Source organism: Anolis sagrei, chromosome 1, assembly GCF_037176765.1.
Source record: "Anolis sagrei isolate rAnoSag1 chromosome 1, rAnoSag1.mat, whole genome shotgun sequence".
Taxonomy (NCBI): domain Eukaryota; kingdom Metazoa; phylum Chordata; class Lepidosauria; order Squamata; family Dactyloidae; genus Anolis; species Anolis sagrei.
The window spans coordinates 49724922-49741059 of NC_090021.1; the positions used below are offsets into that span (position 1 = coordinate 49724922).

The window sequence follows — 16138 nt, forward strand, 5'->3', positions numbered from 1 at the left end:
CTTGAGGTTGACGCAACTTCTTTACAAGTTTTTCCTCCCTATAATATTTTGCTTTGCCACAAACATTCTATCCTGGTTGAGAAATGTCTGTGTCATGTTATTTCCTTTTTCTTTTTTTAATAGTTAAGAACCACCCATGTTGTCTTAGCTGCACTTGAGATGTACAGATTGACATAAGGCCCATATAAGAAGGGTTAAGAATTACTCAGCTGCACATATTCAAACAATTCACCTTTGTTTACATTGTGACATGAAAAAAGCATGCTGACAGTAGAAAGCCATGTGTTTGCACTGTAAAGTTCATTACTACAGTCAAATTTGAGGTCAACTGACCTAGTAACTAACAGAAAAACCAATGTATGCTATTTATGTCAGAGCAAGAGTCGCCTGAGGGCTGAGAAGGGCGGTATACAAATATAGTAAATAAATAAATAGTACAGCCTTTTATTTACTCTTTTATCAATATATGTTCTTCTGTGGGGCTACTGCACACAGCTATGGCACTGGAAGTCGATGAGTTGGTGCAGAAATTTACTGCCTCTTTTGCCTTTAAGGATTTCACTCCAATCATCTTGAAAAGATGGTCCTTTTCAAAGATAAGAGCGAAACATCCTTCTTACAATCATAGCTGGTATAGCTGGCTAGTTAGTACTCTGTCTCATCCTTGTCTGTTGACAAGGTACCTTCTTAGGGAAGGTAATGGAGCCCCCGGTGGCGCAGTGGGTTAAAGCTCTGTGCCGGCAGGACTGAAGACCTACAGGTCACAGGTTCAAATCCGGGGAGAGGCAGATGAGCTCCCTCTAGCAGCTCCAGCTCCTCATGCGGGGACATGAGAGAAGCCTCCCTCAAGGATGATAAAACATCAAAACATCCAGGCAACGTCCTTGCAGACGGCCAATTCTCTCACAACAGAAGTGACTTGCAGTTTCTCAAGTCGCTCCTGACACGACAAAAAAAAAGCGGGGGGGGGGGGAGGTAATTCCAACACTTCAGACCTGAGTTGTAAAAATGCATGAAGATAAGGATTTTGGGGCTCCACTGGTCACTTTTAGGCCCAGGAGAAAACATTTTCCCAACAGGAAACAACCTGGTTCTAGTACCTGGTTCTGTTATGGAAATGAATGACTGTTTGTTTTTTATGGCCCATGGACATATTCAAACAGTTTCTTTATAGAATCTAGAGGAGAGCCTCTCCACTAATGGTGTTTCTTTCTTCATAGGCCTTCCTCAGCCTCTACTAGAACTTTATGACTCTCCTGTTTACAAAACGGTGCTGGAAAGAATGCAGGGGTTTTTCTGCACGCTCTATGACAACTGGTAAGAATTTTAGTATTTTCCCATATAGCCACAGTACTTTGCAGTTATTTTTATATGCTGGGGACAATGTTAAAGGCTTCTGGAATGTGTAAGAAACAGATAAATGAATGGAAAGTGAGATTTAAGATTTTATTCTGATGTTTCACCTGTATCTGTGGCTGGCATCTTCAGAGGATCATCAGAAAACTGGGCCAAATGGATTTCATAGCAGTTACAGTTTTTCTGTGTGTAGTTTAAATTGTTCAATCTACCCCATTTATTTTAAATTGCAGTTTCCATATTCTGGGAAGTGCTGGCTCATCAATGCAACAAGATTTTTACAGTGTTGACGGTCTAGCAACGGAGCTACTCAACTCTGCCTTTATTAATCTTGACAATATCCCTGACTACAGGCTCCGTCCTATGCTTCGTATCCTTTGCTCACTGTTTTCTGGTAGGTTCTTCTTCCAAAATTACATTGACATCATTGATCAGCAAAACTAGAAGAGAAATTATACTTGGTTAACACAGATCTTTTCGTAACTGACTATATATATCATGGATTGTAGTCTGTGAAGAAAAAGAAGAAAATACAATCTTCAGAGTTACAAGCGGAAGCAAGGAAGGAATAGTTCTAATATTTCACATCAATCTCAGTGGAAAAAACAAAGTCCTTTAAAGTTCTGCGTGTGACCTATAATGCCTTATATTGCCCGGCTTCCAGATAATCTCAAGTATCCAAATATAGGAATCTTGAAGGCCCACTCCTTCTCTGATTTGCAGTCAACAGATTTTTGCCTCTTGGTTAGATTTCCAGCCATGGAAAATTTGTGTATAATTTAATGAACTTGTTGGGGACAAAGCTTAGATTTAAGACCTATCAGAGCAAGAGAGAGATGGTGGAAAAATGCTTCAAAATCTGACTGCATGTGCCCTGTTCTGAAATTTCTGTTAGCCATGTTGCTCTGCTGGTCTGTTTTTCATTAAAGGAGAACTTTGTGCTGTGCAGATAAAGTTATGCCTTTTGGCTAGGTTTGCAGGGAAGATATGCTGAGGCTAATATGTCCTGTATAACTTCTTTAACTAGTTCTGCACAGGTGTATTTGTGAAACCCTTGGTCCTCTCCTGTCCACCTGAACACTACGAGTCTCTCATCTGCCCTATCCTTGGACCACTCTTCACCTACTTGCAAATGGTAAAAAATTGGGAAGGGGGAATGAGTGGAAGGTATAGCTGGAAAACTTGTATCATTAGCTATCAAGATATCAGAACCAAGAATCTAGGATTGTTTTGTTTTGTTTTTTACCAAATCACACACTTCATCTTAAAAGCATGAAATTTGCTAAAACATGCAGTCATAATGCCTATAACATTTCCTAATAAGTCCTTCCCTATTATGGGCTAAGCACTCAAATATAGTTTGGAAACATTTTCAGTATATTAATACAGTCCAACAAAAAATAGTATCTTGGTTTTTAGGCCTGTTCCTGGGATTATTTGGGGCACTGATTCAGAAAATTGCATTGGATAGAACATAACAACGTTAGTTTCTTAGATATGGTTATTGTTATTTTCTATAGTCGAGCAGATGGCTAAACTGCATCAGCTCTAGTTTCTTAGATATGAATATCATGATCCCCTGTAGGTGAGCAGATGGTGATTGGAAGTGAAATATGCTCTGTATCTCAAAAATTAGAGCTGATAGGGGAAAACTGGTGCCATTTTTAGATTCAACAGATCAAATATACCTAGAAGCGGGCTAACATTTCAGGTAACAAAATGTGCATAGTTTTATATAGTTTTATATTTATTTATTTATTTATTTATTTATTTCACAGTTTTGTATACCGAGCTTCTCAACCTTGTTGAGGGACTCAGCCCGGTTTACAGCCATAAAAACATATACATTCATTAAAATAGCATATATCACAAATTACAAAACAACTTTAAAAACACTAAATATAAAACTACAGTGGTCAGTCGTCCTAAATAAGATGGATCTATATCCACTTCCATCCAGAGTCCTAGGGTGTTGTCTCATTCCTCGAAGGCCTGACTCCACAGCCACGTCTTCACCCGTTTCCTAAATGTTAGGATGGATGGGGCGGTTCTGGCCTCCAGAGGGAGAGAGTTCCAGAGTCGTGGGGCCACCACCGAGAAGGCCCTGTCCCTCGTCCCCACCAGCCGCGCTTGCGAGGCTGGTGGGACCGAGAGCAGGGCCTCTCCAGATGATCTTAGTAATCTTGATGGTTCGTAGGGGAGAATACGTTCGGAAAGGTAAACAGGGCCGGAGTCGTTTAGGGCTTTATAGGTCAACACCAGCACTTTGAATTGTGCTCGGAAGCTAATTGGCAGCCAGTGGAGCTGGCGTAACAGCGGAGTGGTGTGCTCCCTGTACCCAGCCCCAGTTAGTAATCTGGCTGCCGCGCGTTGGACTTGCTGCAGCTTCCGGGCAGTCTTCAAAGGCAACCCCACGTAGAGAGCGTTGCAGTAATCTAAGCGGGATGTAACCAAAGCGTGTACTACCGTGGCCAAGTCAGCCCTCCCAAGGTACGGACGCAGCTGGCGCACAAGTTTTAATTGTGCGAAAGCTCCCCTGACCACTGCTGAGACCTGGGGTTCCAGGCTCAGCGATGAATCCAGGAGAACTCCCAGACTGCGTACCTGAGCTTTTAGGGGGAGTGTGACCCCGTCCAGCACAGCCTGTAACCCCGTACCCTGTTCGGTCTTACGACTGACCAGGAGTACCTCTGTCTTGTCTGGATTTAGTTTCAATCTGTTGTCCCTCATCCAGTCCGAGACAGCGGCCAAGCACCGGTTCATGACCTGAACAGCCTCCTTATATGATTTTAAAACTATTTTAAAATTTATATATAATTTTATATATATATTATATAATCTTTATATAATTTTATTTTAGTGTTTATATGATGTAGGTTTTAAATCATAAAATTATACATTGTTTCAGTGTTGTTAGCTAATTTGAGTCTCCTTTGAGAAAGGAAAGCGATATATAAATAATATTTATACCCTAAAATCAGACATACCCATAAAATAAGCCATAGGAGGATTCCTAAGCATTTGTGCAATATAAGCCATACCCTGAAAATAAGACATAGTGATAGGCATGGCTATTCAGCATACTAGGAGGCTCAAACCATTACATGTTTTTATTGATATTGATTGGTTTATTTGGCTTTATATTTAAATTAACTGTTTTAATTGTATTTTATGTCTTTAATGTTAACTGTAAACAGCCCTGAGTCGCCTGCGGGCTGAGAGGGGCGGTATATAAATATAGTAAATAAATAAATAAATAATGCTGGCACGGAGCAGTAAAGAAGGCAGCTGCCTCTTCCCTCTGCTGAGTTACCAGCTCACACCAGCATACCCTCTTCCCTGCCCAGGCAAAGGAAAGGCACAAGGCACTCCAAAGTCTCCCAAATGGAGGGAGCAGGAGCAGTGGCAAGCTCCGGTAAAGGGAAATGCTGCAAGAAGGCAAAAGGGGCAGGACCCACTCGACCCCCACCCCATCCACATCGCAGCTGCAGGGCTCCTCCCCGGCTCTCTTGCTGTCAGAGGAGGATGCTGAAGCGCTACTCTCTGGGCCGCCTCTCACTGTTGCAGGGCTTGGGCGCCACAGCATTCCCTTCCTCGCAGGAACAGCAGCCTTTCCGGATGGAGGAAGGCATCTGACCATCAGACCGTATGGATATAAAAACAAGACATTCCCTGAAAATAAGCCATAGTATGTCTTCTTGAGGAAAAGTGAATATAAGACGGTGTCTTATTTTCAGGGAAACACTGTAATAACAACAACGTTAATTTCCCAAAGCTTGTATATAAAGGAAAGAAAGAAATTAAGTGTACTCAGTGACCAATATTTTCATAGGCCAAGTGTACTTAAATGGTAAAATACGAGGGGTATTTTTTAAGTAAGGTCCGTTTTGTTGTAGACACTAGTAGTTCGCGCGCATACCGCAACGAGCGTGTGCATGGTGTACCAGCATGCCTCGGGAACAACTGTACTCAGACTATCAACTCACCCTCCGCATGTGAGGTTCGCTCAGTGATACGGTTTTTGTCAGCAAGGAACCTGCCTGCTGCAGAAATTCATCGGCGGGTGAGTTGATAGTCTTAAACATTTTTAAAGCACAGAACAGAACCGTACAGGTTAGCTACAGAGCGGAAACTGAGCACACTTGTTCCCAAGGCATGTCGGTACACGACACACGCGCTCGATGCACACGAACTACTAGTGTCTACAACAAAACGGACCTTACTTTAAAAATACCCCTCGTAGTTCTTAATTATGTTTCATAATTCATGATGCAGCCAGCTAGAAAGAATCCACAAAAGACCTCACATAAAGAGATGGGGTGGAAGAACTGGGCCATATTACCTTCTTACATCTATTCATTTTTAGGCAGAAAAAGCACACCCCATATGAAACCTTTATAATTTCATTCATGTTAGGCTTCTTTTTCTTTCTGTTAGAGGCTGTCCCAAAAATGGCAGGTTATTAACCAGAGGAGTTTGCTTTGGTAAGTATAATGAAAATGGGGAGGGCTGCTTCTCCTGCATTATTCGTAAAAATCAGTATTACAGTGGCAGCTATTGTTGTTATTTTTAGTAACATTGCAGTTTTCCCCACAACTGGATCTCAAGGCCATTTTCAGAACTTGAAACAAGTTGAGTTATTCTTGAAAACAGGCCAGAAGCCAGTTGAATTGTTAGAGAGCTAGATATACCTATCTTACTTGGCTCCTGTCAATAGATTAACAACCAGATTTCCTGAGTAGTGTTCAAAGGTTGCACCACATCTAACAGATTGAAATTAATCAAATTTGGATGTTAAAAAAACAGATTCTCTTTGTCAAAGAAGAACTGCAACTGGTTCACTAGTGTACATTGTGCAAAATGTTTTTTTGCCCTAGATGCCACTTTAGAATCCAAAATAAGACTGAATCTAATAGTGCCTCCCAGGATGTGAAGCAGATCTTGAACAGGACACAATCCTATTCGGAACAGAGTGAACATCATTCCAGAGATCGAACTGCTACTGACAACTTAGTGAAATGCAGCATTGTGTATTCCTCAGATCTGTGTTGTATTCCTAATATCTATCTCTATTATTATTATTCCACAGTGATGAGGATACAGCAGATGACAACCCAGAGTCCCAAGAGATGCTGGAGGAGCAGTTAGTTAGGCTGCTCACTCGAGAAGTGATGGATCTAATCGGTGAGTTAGCATGAAAGCCTTTGGGCCATTCTGTGTCTCCCAGTAGAAATGTCACTAGCATGATGTTTATACAGACACTGTAATATCATTGTAGGGTTCAATCAGTGCTCTTTGCTTGCTCTCTCTCTCTATATATGTGTATGTGTGTGTGTGTGTGTGTGTATGTGTGTGTCTCATATATATATGAGAATGACTTTTCTTTTCATATTGTCAGGGATTTTTGTTCCAATGCCCAAATTATTGGGATAATTTTAGATCCAAATGCTGCTTGAATTAATTTCAACTAATATATATCAGAAGCTTATGGTTTCCTAAATGAGTAGATTGTTAAGGGCAGACAAACTCACTCAAATGCCTGACAGTAGAAGAGTGTGGAGCATGTTCTGTGGCACATTCCACTTTCAGAATTACAGAGTTGGATTTAGAATAATAGAATCATCAATTTGGAAGAGACCCCAGGAGCCATCTATTCCAACCCCATCCTGCCATGCAGAAAAAGTACAATCAAGGTACCCCCAATAGATGTCAATCCAGCATCTGTTTAAAAGCCTCCAAGGAAGGAGCTTTTACTCCAAGGGAGAAAGTTCCATTGTTGAACAGTTATTACAATCAGGAACTTCTTCCTAATGATCAGGTGGAATCTCCTTTCCTGTAATTTGAACCCATTGCTCTGAGTCCTGATTTCCAGGGCAGCAGAAAACATGCCTGCTCCCTTGTCCTTATGACATCCTTTAACATATTTAAACATAGTGATCATGTTTCCTCTCAACTTCTCTTCTGCAGTCTAAACATATCCAGTTTTTTAAGATGCTCCTAACAGAGCATGGTCTCCAGACCTTGTTCATTTTAGTCACCCTCTTCTGGACATGTTCTAGCTTGTCAATATCTCTCTTGAGGTACAGTGCTAGAATTTACACATGGAGTAAGCAAGGTCAGATACAGGGGAGCCTCAACTTAAGAGCATCCCAACTTAAGACCATTTTGAGTTACAAGCTGCTGCCTGGCTCGCTTTTTTGCTTTGACATAAGAGCAGCATTTTGAGTTAGATACTAGTATGAGAGTACAGGGCTTTAGAACTTCAAGGGAGCAGCCTCTGTGCCTCATGCCTTTGTGCCTTGTGCTCTTCTCCGCTTTGGGAGATTGCTGTTTGCTTAGCTTTTGTCCACTTTGAGGAACTTTGGGTTAGTTGATTTTGTGTGGTTTTTATTCCTGGTATGTTTGGCTTCATGAAGAGAAAGAGGGAAGGAGAGCAGGAGATAGAGGGAGGCTAGAATGAGTACAGTATGAAGAAAATGATGCTTCACAATTTTGTACTTCTACCATTTTACAATTGATCTTTCTTTTTTATTGTTCTGTGTGAATGTTCATTTATACATTATTTGTTATTTATAAAGTACATTTTCTTATCTAAAGACATGTAACAAAAATATTGGGGTTGGGTTCGAGAAGGGGATGGATTAATAGCATTTCAAGGGAAAATTTTGTTTTAAGATCATCATAGAATAACTGTCAGGACCCAGGCAGAGCAACGAGGCAAAACAGCAGCTTAAGGGGTTACAAAGGGTGTTTAATGGCAAATTAACAAGTCAAAGGGCTCTTCTCAGCAGAGCTTGTAAACAAAAGAGCCTGCGGCTTGCAGGAATGTAAACAAACAGTAACCCAGGCAGTCTGGGCAGCAAAAAGGAAAACAGAAGTAAAGCAGGCAAAACTGTTCGTGGTTAGAACGGAACACAGTCAGTTCAAAAATCACAACACAAAAAGCAGAATGAGGAGCGGTCCGAAGTCCACGCTGGAGACAGGCAGGAATGTAGAATGGTCAAGACGGTCCAGAGGTCAGGGCAGGAGACAAGACTCACGGTTCCAAGCCAGGCAAAGTAGTCAGCACGATCACGGAAACACGATTCTGGATGCAAGGACTCAAGGCAAGAGTTAACAGCAGGATACATGGGTACACGACGCTTTGAACTCTGCCACATAATGGACCCAAGGCTACTCCTTAAATCCCATCAGAATCACTAGATTCGCTTCCAGGTGCATCCAGTTCCACAGGTGAACTGTGTTCCCTCCATTGCTGCCAATCTGCACTCCGGGCTGCATCCTGAGAAGCAGTATCCGAAACCCATGAGTCTGTGAACCCTTGGAACTCCCCACTGGAGGTTGGAGCATTAATCACATCCTGAACCTTCTGGACCCTAGTCCAGTCCAGCTCTTCATCATCACTTTCAGACCCGTAGCTATCTGCTATGTCTTTAAGACGCTTGGAAATGGATTCCTCATCGCTATCAGAACTGCGTGCTACTCGCTTTACACCACGGTAATCCTCCATCTCCTCATGAGTAAACCCTTGAAAGTCTTCCTCATCGCTAGATTCTAGGAACATTTCCCTAATGCGCTTCAGCTGCTGCTGAGCGTCCTCCTCTTCCAAGCCTCGTTTCCTCCTACTAGCACTAGTAGATACAGAAGGCACACGCTGAGTTACAACAATAACAGAGTTGGAAGAGACCACATGGGCCATCTAGTCTAACCCCCTGCCATCTGACAGATGGCCAGATAAGAGAGATTTGAGTTAAGAGCGCAGTCACAGAATGAATTAAACTCTTAACACTGTAGTCTTGGGGGCACCCGCTGAGATCTAGGCACATAGGGATGCCTTAGTAACAAATAGAAAAGATTCTGCAAGATACTTTGCTGGAAAACCATAGGCCTGAATAACTGTCATTTTTGTAAAAATGTGGTCTTAGTCTTTTCTGCCTTGTTTCTCTGTCCTGATTACATAATCAAGGAATGGGCTTAATTGTGTTGTCTCCAGCATGCTTTAGATCTGGACTCGGCTATCCTAGTGGTTCCAGAGTTGTCTTAGAAAAAAAATAACCATGTTCCATTTGAAATTGTTCTGTCACTTCATGTGAGCAGTGTCCTTTTCTTCCAAATTTTTGAGTCTGTGTTATGTGAAATACTTTTCTTGCAGTTCACAGGGGACATTGAATTGTAGAACTCTAAGAGTCAAATGTGTTGTCTCATTAAGATGTCTCAGTTAATGTTTCACATTTTCCTCCTTCCAATGTATTTGCAGCTGTCTGTTGTGTCTCAAAGAAAGGTGCAGAGCAGACTAGTGCTGTTGCTGCAGACGGAGATGGTGAGTGTGTGGATTGCTCTTGCATAGATCTTGACTAATATGGACACCTCTGAGTTTCAGAGGTCCCACTTTATTAATTTATTTTCTATGAGTAATAATAATGTAAAGGCTACAAATTAGTGATTAACAAGATCCCAGGCAAGAAATATGTAGTCTGAACTCATGCACTGAATTCAGACAAGACAGAGGTACTCCTGGTCAGTCATAAGGCCAAACAGGGTATAAGGTTACAGCCTGCGGTGGACGGGGTTACATTCCCTCTGAAGACACAGGTTCGCAGCTTGGGAGTTCTCCTGCACTCATTGCTGAGCCTGGAACCTCAGGTTTCAGCGGTGGCCAGGGGAGCTTTCACACAATTAAAACTTGTGTGCCAGTTGCGACTGTACCTTGTGATGTCAGACTTGGACATGGTGGTCCATGCTCTTGTTACATCTCGTATAGATTACTGCAACATGCTCTACATGGGGTTGCCTTTGAAGATGGGCCGGAAGCTTCAATTAGTCCAATGGGCAGCAGCCAGATTTCTAACTGGAGCGGTGTAAAGGGAGCATAATTCTCCTCTGTTACATCAGCTCCACTGGCTGCTAGTCTGCTACCGAGCCAATTCAAAGTGCTGGTCTTGGCCTATAAAACCCTAAACGGTTCTGGTCCAACTTACCTGTCTGAACGTATCTCCCTGTATGAACCTACAAGCGCTTTAAGATCAGCTGGGGATGCTCTGTTCTCCATCCCAATCTCTTTGCAAGTGTAATTGGTTGGGACGAGACACAAGGCGTTCTCAGTGGTGGCCCCTCGGCTGTGGAACTCCCTTCCCAGTGACATCAGGCAGGTTGCATCCCTTCTGGTTTTTAGAAAAGATCTGGCTTTTTACGCAAGCATTACAAAATATGACTTTTAACACCTTGAATAATTGGACTTTGGATTTTGGAAAACAATTATGGATATGAGATCATAACTCCTTATTTTATATGGTTTTTAATCTGTTGGATTGATATGTGTTTTAATTGCTTATATGTTTAAATTGTTCTATTTTATGATACGTTTTATTGTTGACCTGTGCGGCATTGAATTTTTGCCGGATTTGTCAGCTGCCTTGAGTCCCTTCCAAGGTCAAGAAAGACAGGGTAGAAATGAAGTAAATAATAATAACATGCCTACTGAATGTTTGCTGTTACGCCCATGATTCACTGCCTCATTCTTGAAACATACGTATACTCTAGTTTGGATGTTTTCTCTCTGGTCAAATTGTACTGATGAGTTTGCTAGAACTGGCCATGAAGGATGTGCTTTATGTTGCTATTTTACCTGGTAGATGAAGAAATGATGTCCACAGAAGTCGCTCCACCATCCAGCTCTGAATTGACTGAATTGGGCAAGTGTTTGATGAAGCAAGAGGTAAGCAAGCTGAGCTTCAGGACTGTGCCCATAATAGGTACGCATAGGTGGAAAGAGAAGTTACTTGAATAGATTAAAATTAACCACCAAAGAACTGGAATTGGAAGGATCAGAGTAAACTCAGACATGTGTATCTAGTGATGGAACTAACTTGTTCTTAGTACTTCTCTGCTGTTGATGAGGATATATGGCTGCCGCATGCTTTAAAATCCAACTTTAAAAAAAATCAGTCCACTTTCAGAATACAAACAGATGATCAGCAACAACAGAGCTATGGACATTCCACAGATATATAACCCTCACTTGCTTAGTTTCCAACTTACCTCACAACCTCAGAGGATGCCTGCTATAGATGTGGGTGAAATGTCAGGAGAGAATGCTTCTGGAACTTGACCATACAGCCCTGAAAACTCATGGCAACTCAACAGTAGAGCTGTTCAGAAAATATTGCAATTCACCACGTAATAGTCACAGCACATTATCATTGCACCCTTTTTTGGCTTCAAAAATTGGCTCTCAGCATTTTTTGCATAATGGATGGAGAGCTCTTTGGGGTTTTAAAACTATAAAATGGAGGCCTCTGGAGCTCCACTCTTTCCTCCTTCCTCCTTTCTCCAGATGGCTATATTTTAGATTTTGTAAACTTTGTACCTTTGGAGAAGGAAAGGGGGAAATGGGAATCTTTCTTTCTCCTTCCTCCCAGGCAAGGCATTTTTTTTCAAACAAACAAACCGAAATGGAGGCTGGATGATTGTAAGGCAGTTTATTTTTATTTATTTATTTTAAAAAACCCAGAGAACCAACAGCAGATTTTTTTTATCACATAATAGTCTCACTTCTTTTTTTTTTTCGGTCCAAAAAAGGAGATTAAAGAGTGTGAGTATAATGCAGCGAAACACAGTAAGGCACATCGTCTCCCCACCTCACCCATCCCCATAAAAAAAGCCTGAAACTCTAGAATATCCATTAAAGGTTCAACAACTCCCAATATACACCTTCCTAAACCAATTAAAATATATTAAAAGTCTAAAGAAGTGTAGTTTGGAGTTATGTGCTCTGTAAAATCCTTCTTTTTGTTTATCCTCTATTTTTCAGGGAGGGAAATATTGCACTTTGTTGCTTTTTGTTTATAAACAAAAGAAGTGGATCATCATCCTTCTTGTGCAGCAGCAAGTTAGATTTTATGTGTGACTGTTTAAGTTGCATCTCTCCCTCACAAATGAAGAAAGTGTTTCCGTCTTGTTCCTCCATTGAAAAATTGTTTATGATTTTTTTAAAATGGCACCAGTGCAGACTTCTTCAAAATTCCCTGCCATATCAGTTTCAGCACTCAGCTGAAGTCCTTGTCATATTCTTCTCATCATGCATCGTGTCTAAAACAGAGATCTGAACTTGTATTGAATCTGCTCTACCACCATACTTAAAGGTTCACTCATCATGGGTCCCACTTCAGGACAAAGATGACATAATAATAGAATAAATACACAAAAATAAAAAAACAAATAATGCTATTTTGCTCAAGTACAAATTTTATTGAGAATCTGTCGCCGGTCTTCCCTTTCTTTCTCCAGAATGTTTGCACTGCTCTGCTTATTACAGCCTTCACATCGCTTTCCTGGAAGGATACCCTGTCCTGCCAAAGAACCACCACACATCTCTGCTGGCCACTCCTGAAACAGGTACTAAGTGCTTAGCTGTCCCTTTAGCGCAGGCTGGATAAAAGGCAAACTATTTCTGAATTGGACATCCTAAGCACCATGGCCAATAGCATGGTACACATGGAACCTCTCAGAAGACTTTTCAAAGATATTTTTCCTGCACAAACTGAACTCTGATCCTGATTTTCCTGCAGAACTAAGTCTGTCCCCACAAAGTTCTTCCTGTGTTCATCCACTCCCATTGCCTGAGTGTTTTGTATAACGTAGTAGGGTTGGAAATAAAGAGAAAATATTTTAAACATAACTACAAAATTTTAGTTTGGTACAACTGAATACGCAAACCTGGGGCAGCATCCAGCTTACTCCTCAATTTCTTTTTGGTGCAAACATGAGCTAAAAAGCCTGATTCACCTCTATAATAATAATGGTTGTTGAGACTTGCTTTGATTCATTTTAATGATTTTTATACTCTGTTGTTTTTAATTATTTAATTAGATTGTTGTTTATTATGATTTTAAATGTGTTTTAGTTAGTAAATTCTGTTGTTGCTGGGCTTGGTCCTGCTTGTAAGCCACCCTGAGTCCCTTTGGGGAGATGGTGGTGGGATATAAAAATAAAATAATAAATATTATTAGTCTGGCATGGACTTTTAAAAAAGATTGTATAGATTTTTCGCCAAATCCCTATGATGCTTTCATGGCCAAAGCCTGGAAACTGCTGATCTAGAGAACCGCATTTTGCCCACTCCTTATTTAGTCAGAGTTGAGTTTAAGAAATCTTTTTTACTGGGAAAATAAATATAACTAATTGTTTTTACTCATTCACTGGGTTTATATCCTCTTGCTTCTCTGCTATAGGTATTCACAGGAAACGCAATGATCCCTGAAGCAGTAATCTGGTTTTTTAAAAGCGTATTAAAAGGCTTGGAGGTGCATGGACAACACGATGGTTGTATGGCAGCTCTTGTCCACTTGGCTTTCCAGATCTATGAGGCCTTGGTAAGGAGGGACAAGGAACAAGGGTTCCAAGCTTCCCTGCTGTCCTTGATATTTATTAGGATGTCAAATCCACAGAGATTTCTTTTTTGATTGGGAGGAGGTTGTTAATTTTCCTTTGGGCAGTAGCATTTCAGTGTCTGCCTCAGTTCGCCTTTGACGTCTCTTCCCCCCCCCCCCCCCAATAATTCCAGCGTCCACGCTATGTTGAGCTAAAGACAGTGTTGGAAGAAGTTCCAGAAATCCAGAAAGAGTCCCTGGAGCAGTTTGATTCCAAGCTCCTCAACGTAACATTGCAGAAAATGGCTGATAAGCGCCGAAAGGACCATTTCAAACGCCTGATTGCAGGCTGCATAGAGGTGAGTCTTGGTATCAGGAAAAATCAAGCTCTTCCTTTCCTGGCAGCTGCTGCAGTGGTAGATAGCTGTCTCTTTGCTGCCTGTTAGGTTGCTAAAGAATTGGGTGTTGTGTAATTTGTTTCTGGGTAGAGGTAATCTTAATTCTGTCTCAAAATAACTGCAGGGAAGATGCTTCTTGGCCTTAAAAGTGCTTTAACACTTACTCGATTGGGGTTTTCCCCATTGTTTTTCCATGGTGTTGAGCTGGCTCCATCCCAGGAACAGAGAAATATTATCTGACATGGGAGTAATTCTTCCTTTTAAATCAGAGACTCTTCAACTGGCCTCCTTGTCTAATTTATATTTCTCATTGTATTCCTTGCAGAAGCCGCTAGGAGAACAATTTAGGAAGGAAGTTCACATCAGAAACCTGCCGTCACTTTTCCAGAAGGTAAAACCATCTCTAGAAGCAGACACCTTGGAGAGCAGTGAAGATGGAGTACTCATCACACTGTTTGAGCCATAAGATTAGGACATTTTCCCCGGCCTCTTTTCCTTTTGTATTCCGTATTTTTTCAGTCATTTGTTTACTTTCTGATCACTTCCCGAGCCTGGATCTGGCTTTTTCGGGCTTTGTCCCTTTCTGTTTAGGAGATGGAATGTGAACAGAAAACAGTTCATTCTACTAAATGTCATCTGTCTCATTTTTGCAGCTCCACTCACAACCCAATTCCACAGTTGGTTTTCCATTGGATGCAGCCAGCCATTCAGTCTCATCACCAGACTAATTCTCTTAGAAATAAGGTTTCCTACGTGCAGTTGCTGCTTCCTTAGTGAAGGGAGCCTGCTCTTCCATCCCTTTTATGCCTGTCACTACTTTACACTGTGGTAGCCTCAGTATGACACTATGAGAGGAACCCCCCTCCATTTCCCCTTTTGGAAGGCACAGCATCACCGGACTGAACATTGCAACTCCCTATTCTCCACTGACTTTGTCATATATTCCATCAAACCAAGGGGAAACGCTTATCTTGCCACTTTGGCTCAACTATACCTCAGGAAGTCTAAAGTGAAATAATGTGCCCTCCTTTCTCCTACAAATATGATCAAAACTGGCCTCAGGTGCCTCGTGCCCGAATGTTCTAGATGGCAACAGCCTGGGACTAGTCTGTGCTCCATTGAAGTAATTAAGCTAAAGTGCTACACTTGAAAGGGGAGCTGCGACCATAGGGTCTGGTGAGGGAAAAGGCATTTGTAAAGAAGACTTGACAGTAGTTTCAGTCTGTATCTGTAGCTTAGGATTCTTTAACCTGTTAATTTGGAAAAATTGAATATGAAGAAATCAGTTTTTCACTCCTAATTAGAACATCTCTATGTAACAATCCTTATAGCAGCCTAACTGAAGCCACAAAATAATTAACTGAAGAGAGATGTGGTGTAAATTACTTTAAAGTCTGATGCCATGAACAGGAAAGTTTGGAGAATGCAGGCCTTAAGATGTTCAGGTCCTTGGTAGTAGTTTACCTTCACTCAAGAATTTCATGCTGTTTCCCTCTAAGTCTTCCATCTCAGTGTAACATTTAGTACAACACACCTCCCACAGCAATAGGGTTGGAGTCTAGTCTAACAGTATTTATTGTGTCTCGGTTCTATTTTTCTGTGCCCATGATAGAAGCATTTGAAGTAATTTGAGGGTATTTGTAGGGACATTGTATCTGAAGATGTCTTCCAATCAATTGTGACATGCCTCTGAATGTCAGTAAAGATCTTACCATTTTATACATTTGTCTTGTTCCTGATCTCATTTTGTCTTGCCAAGCAGTTTTTAACGCCCGCCGGTACTTTTATCCAACAGCCACCATTGTATCTGTTTTGGTGGCAAAGATGTCAGTTATCTAGGGCGAAACATTTAAATTAGAATTGTCGTGGAAAATCTATTTAGACTGTGTAACGTCTTTCATGGCCTGGTTGTTTTTGTTGGAATATCTCAAGACAAGCAGCTTAAAAAGCCAAATCCAATTCTAGGCTGCATCAGTAAGTGCATAGTGTCATAGTCCCACTCTATTCTGCTTTGGT

General features: G+C 41.3%; 1 protein-coding gene across 1 annotated transcript in view; it reads left to right on the plus strand.

Annotated features, from left to right (window-relative positions):
• Nucleotides 1–15845, plus strand: part of XPO5 (exportin 5) — a 43815-nt gene extending 27970 nt beyond the window's left edge. Inside the window, exons 22-33 of the mRNA XM_060754030.2 lie at nt 1221–1317; nt 1590–1726; nt 2394–2491; nt 5794–5840; nt 6446–6540; nt 9614–9676; nt 10989–11071; nt 12643–12750; nt 13587–13727; nt 13919–14083; nt 14448–14513; nt 14776–15845. Coding sequence (XP_060610013.2) covers nt 1221–1317; nt 1590–1726; nt 2394–2491; nt 5794–5840; nt 6446–6540; nt 9614–9676; nt 10989–11071; nt 12643–12750; nt 13587–13727; nt 13919–14083; nt 14448–14513; nt 14776–14850 — 1175 coding nt within the window. The 3' untranslated portion in view covers nt 14851–15845. The remainder of the gene's footprint in view (nt 1–1220; nt 1318–1589; nt 1727–2393; nt 2492–5793; nt 5841–6445; nt 6541–9613; nt 9677–10988; nt 11072–12642; nt 12751–13586; nt 13728–13918; nt 14084–14447; nt 14514–14775) is intronic.
• Nucleotides 15846–16138: the final 293 nt, after the last annotated feature.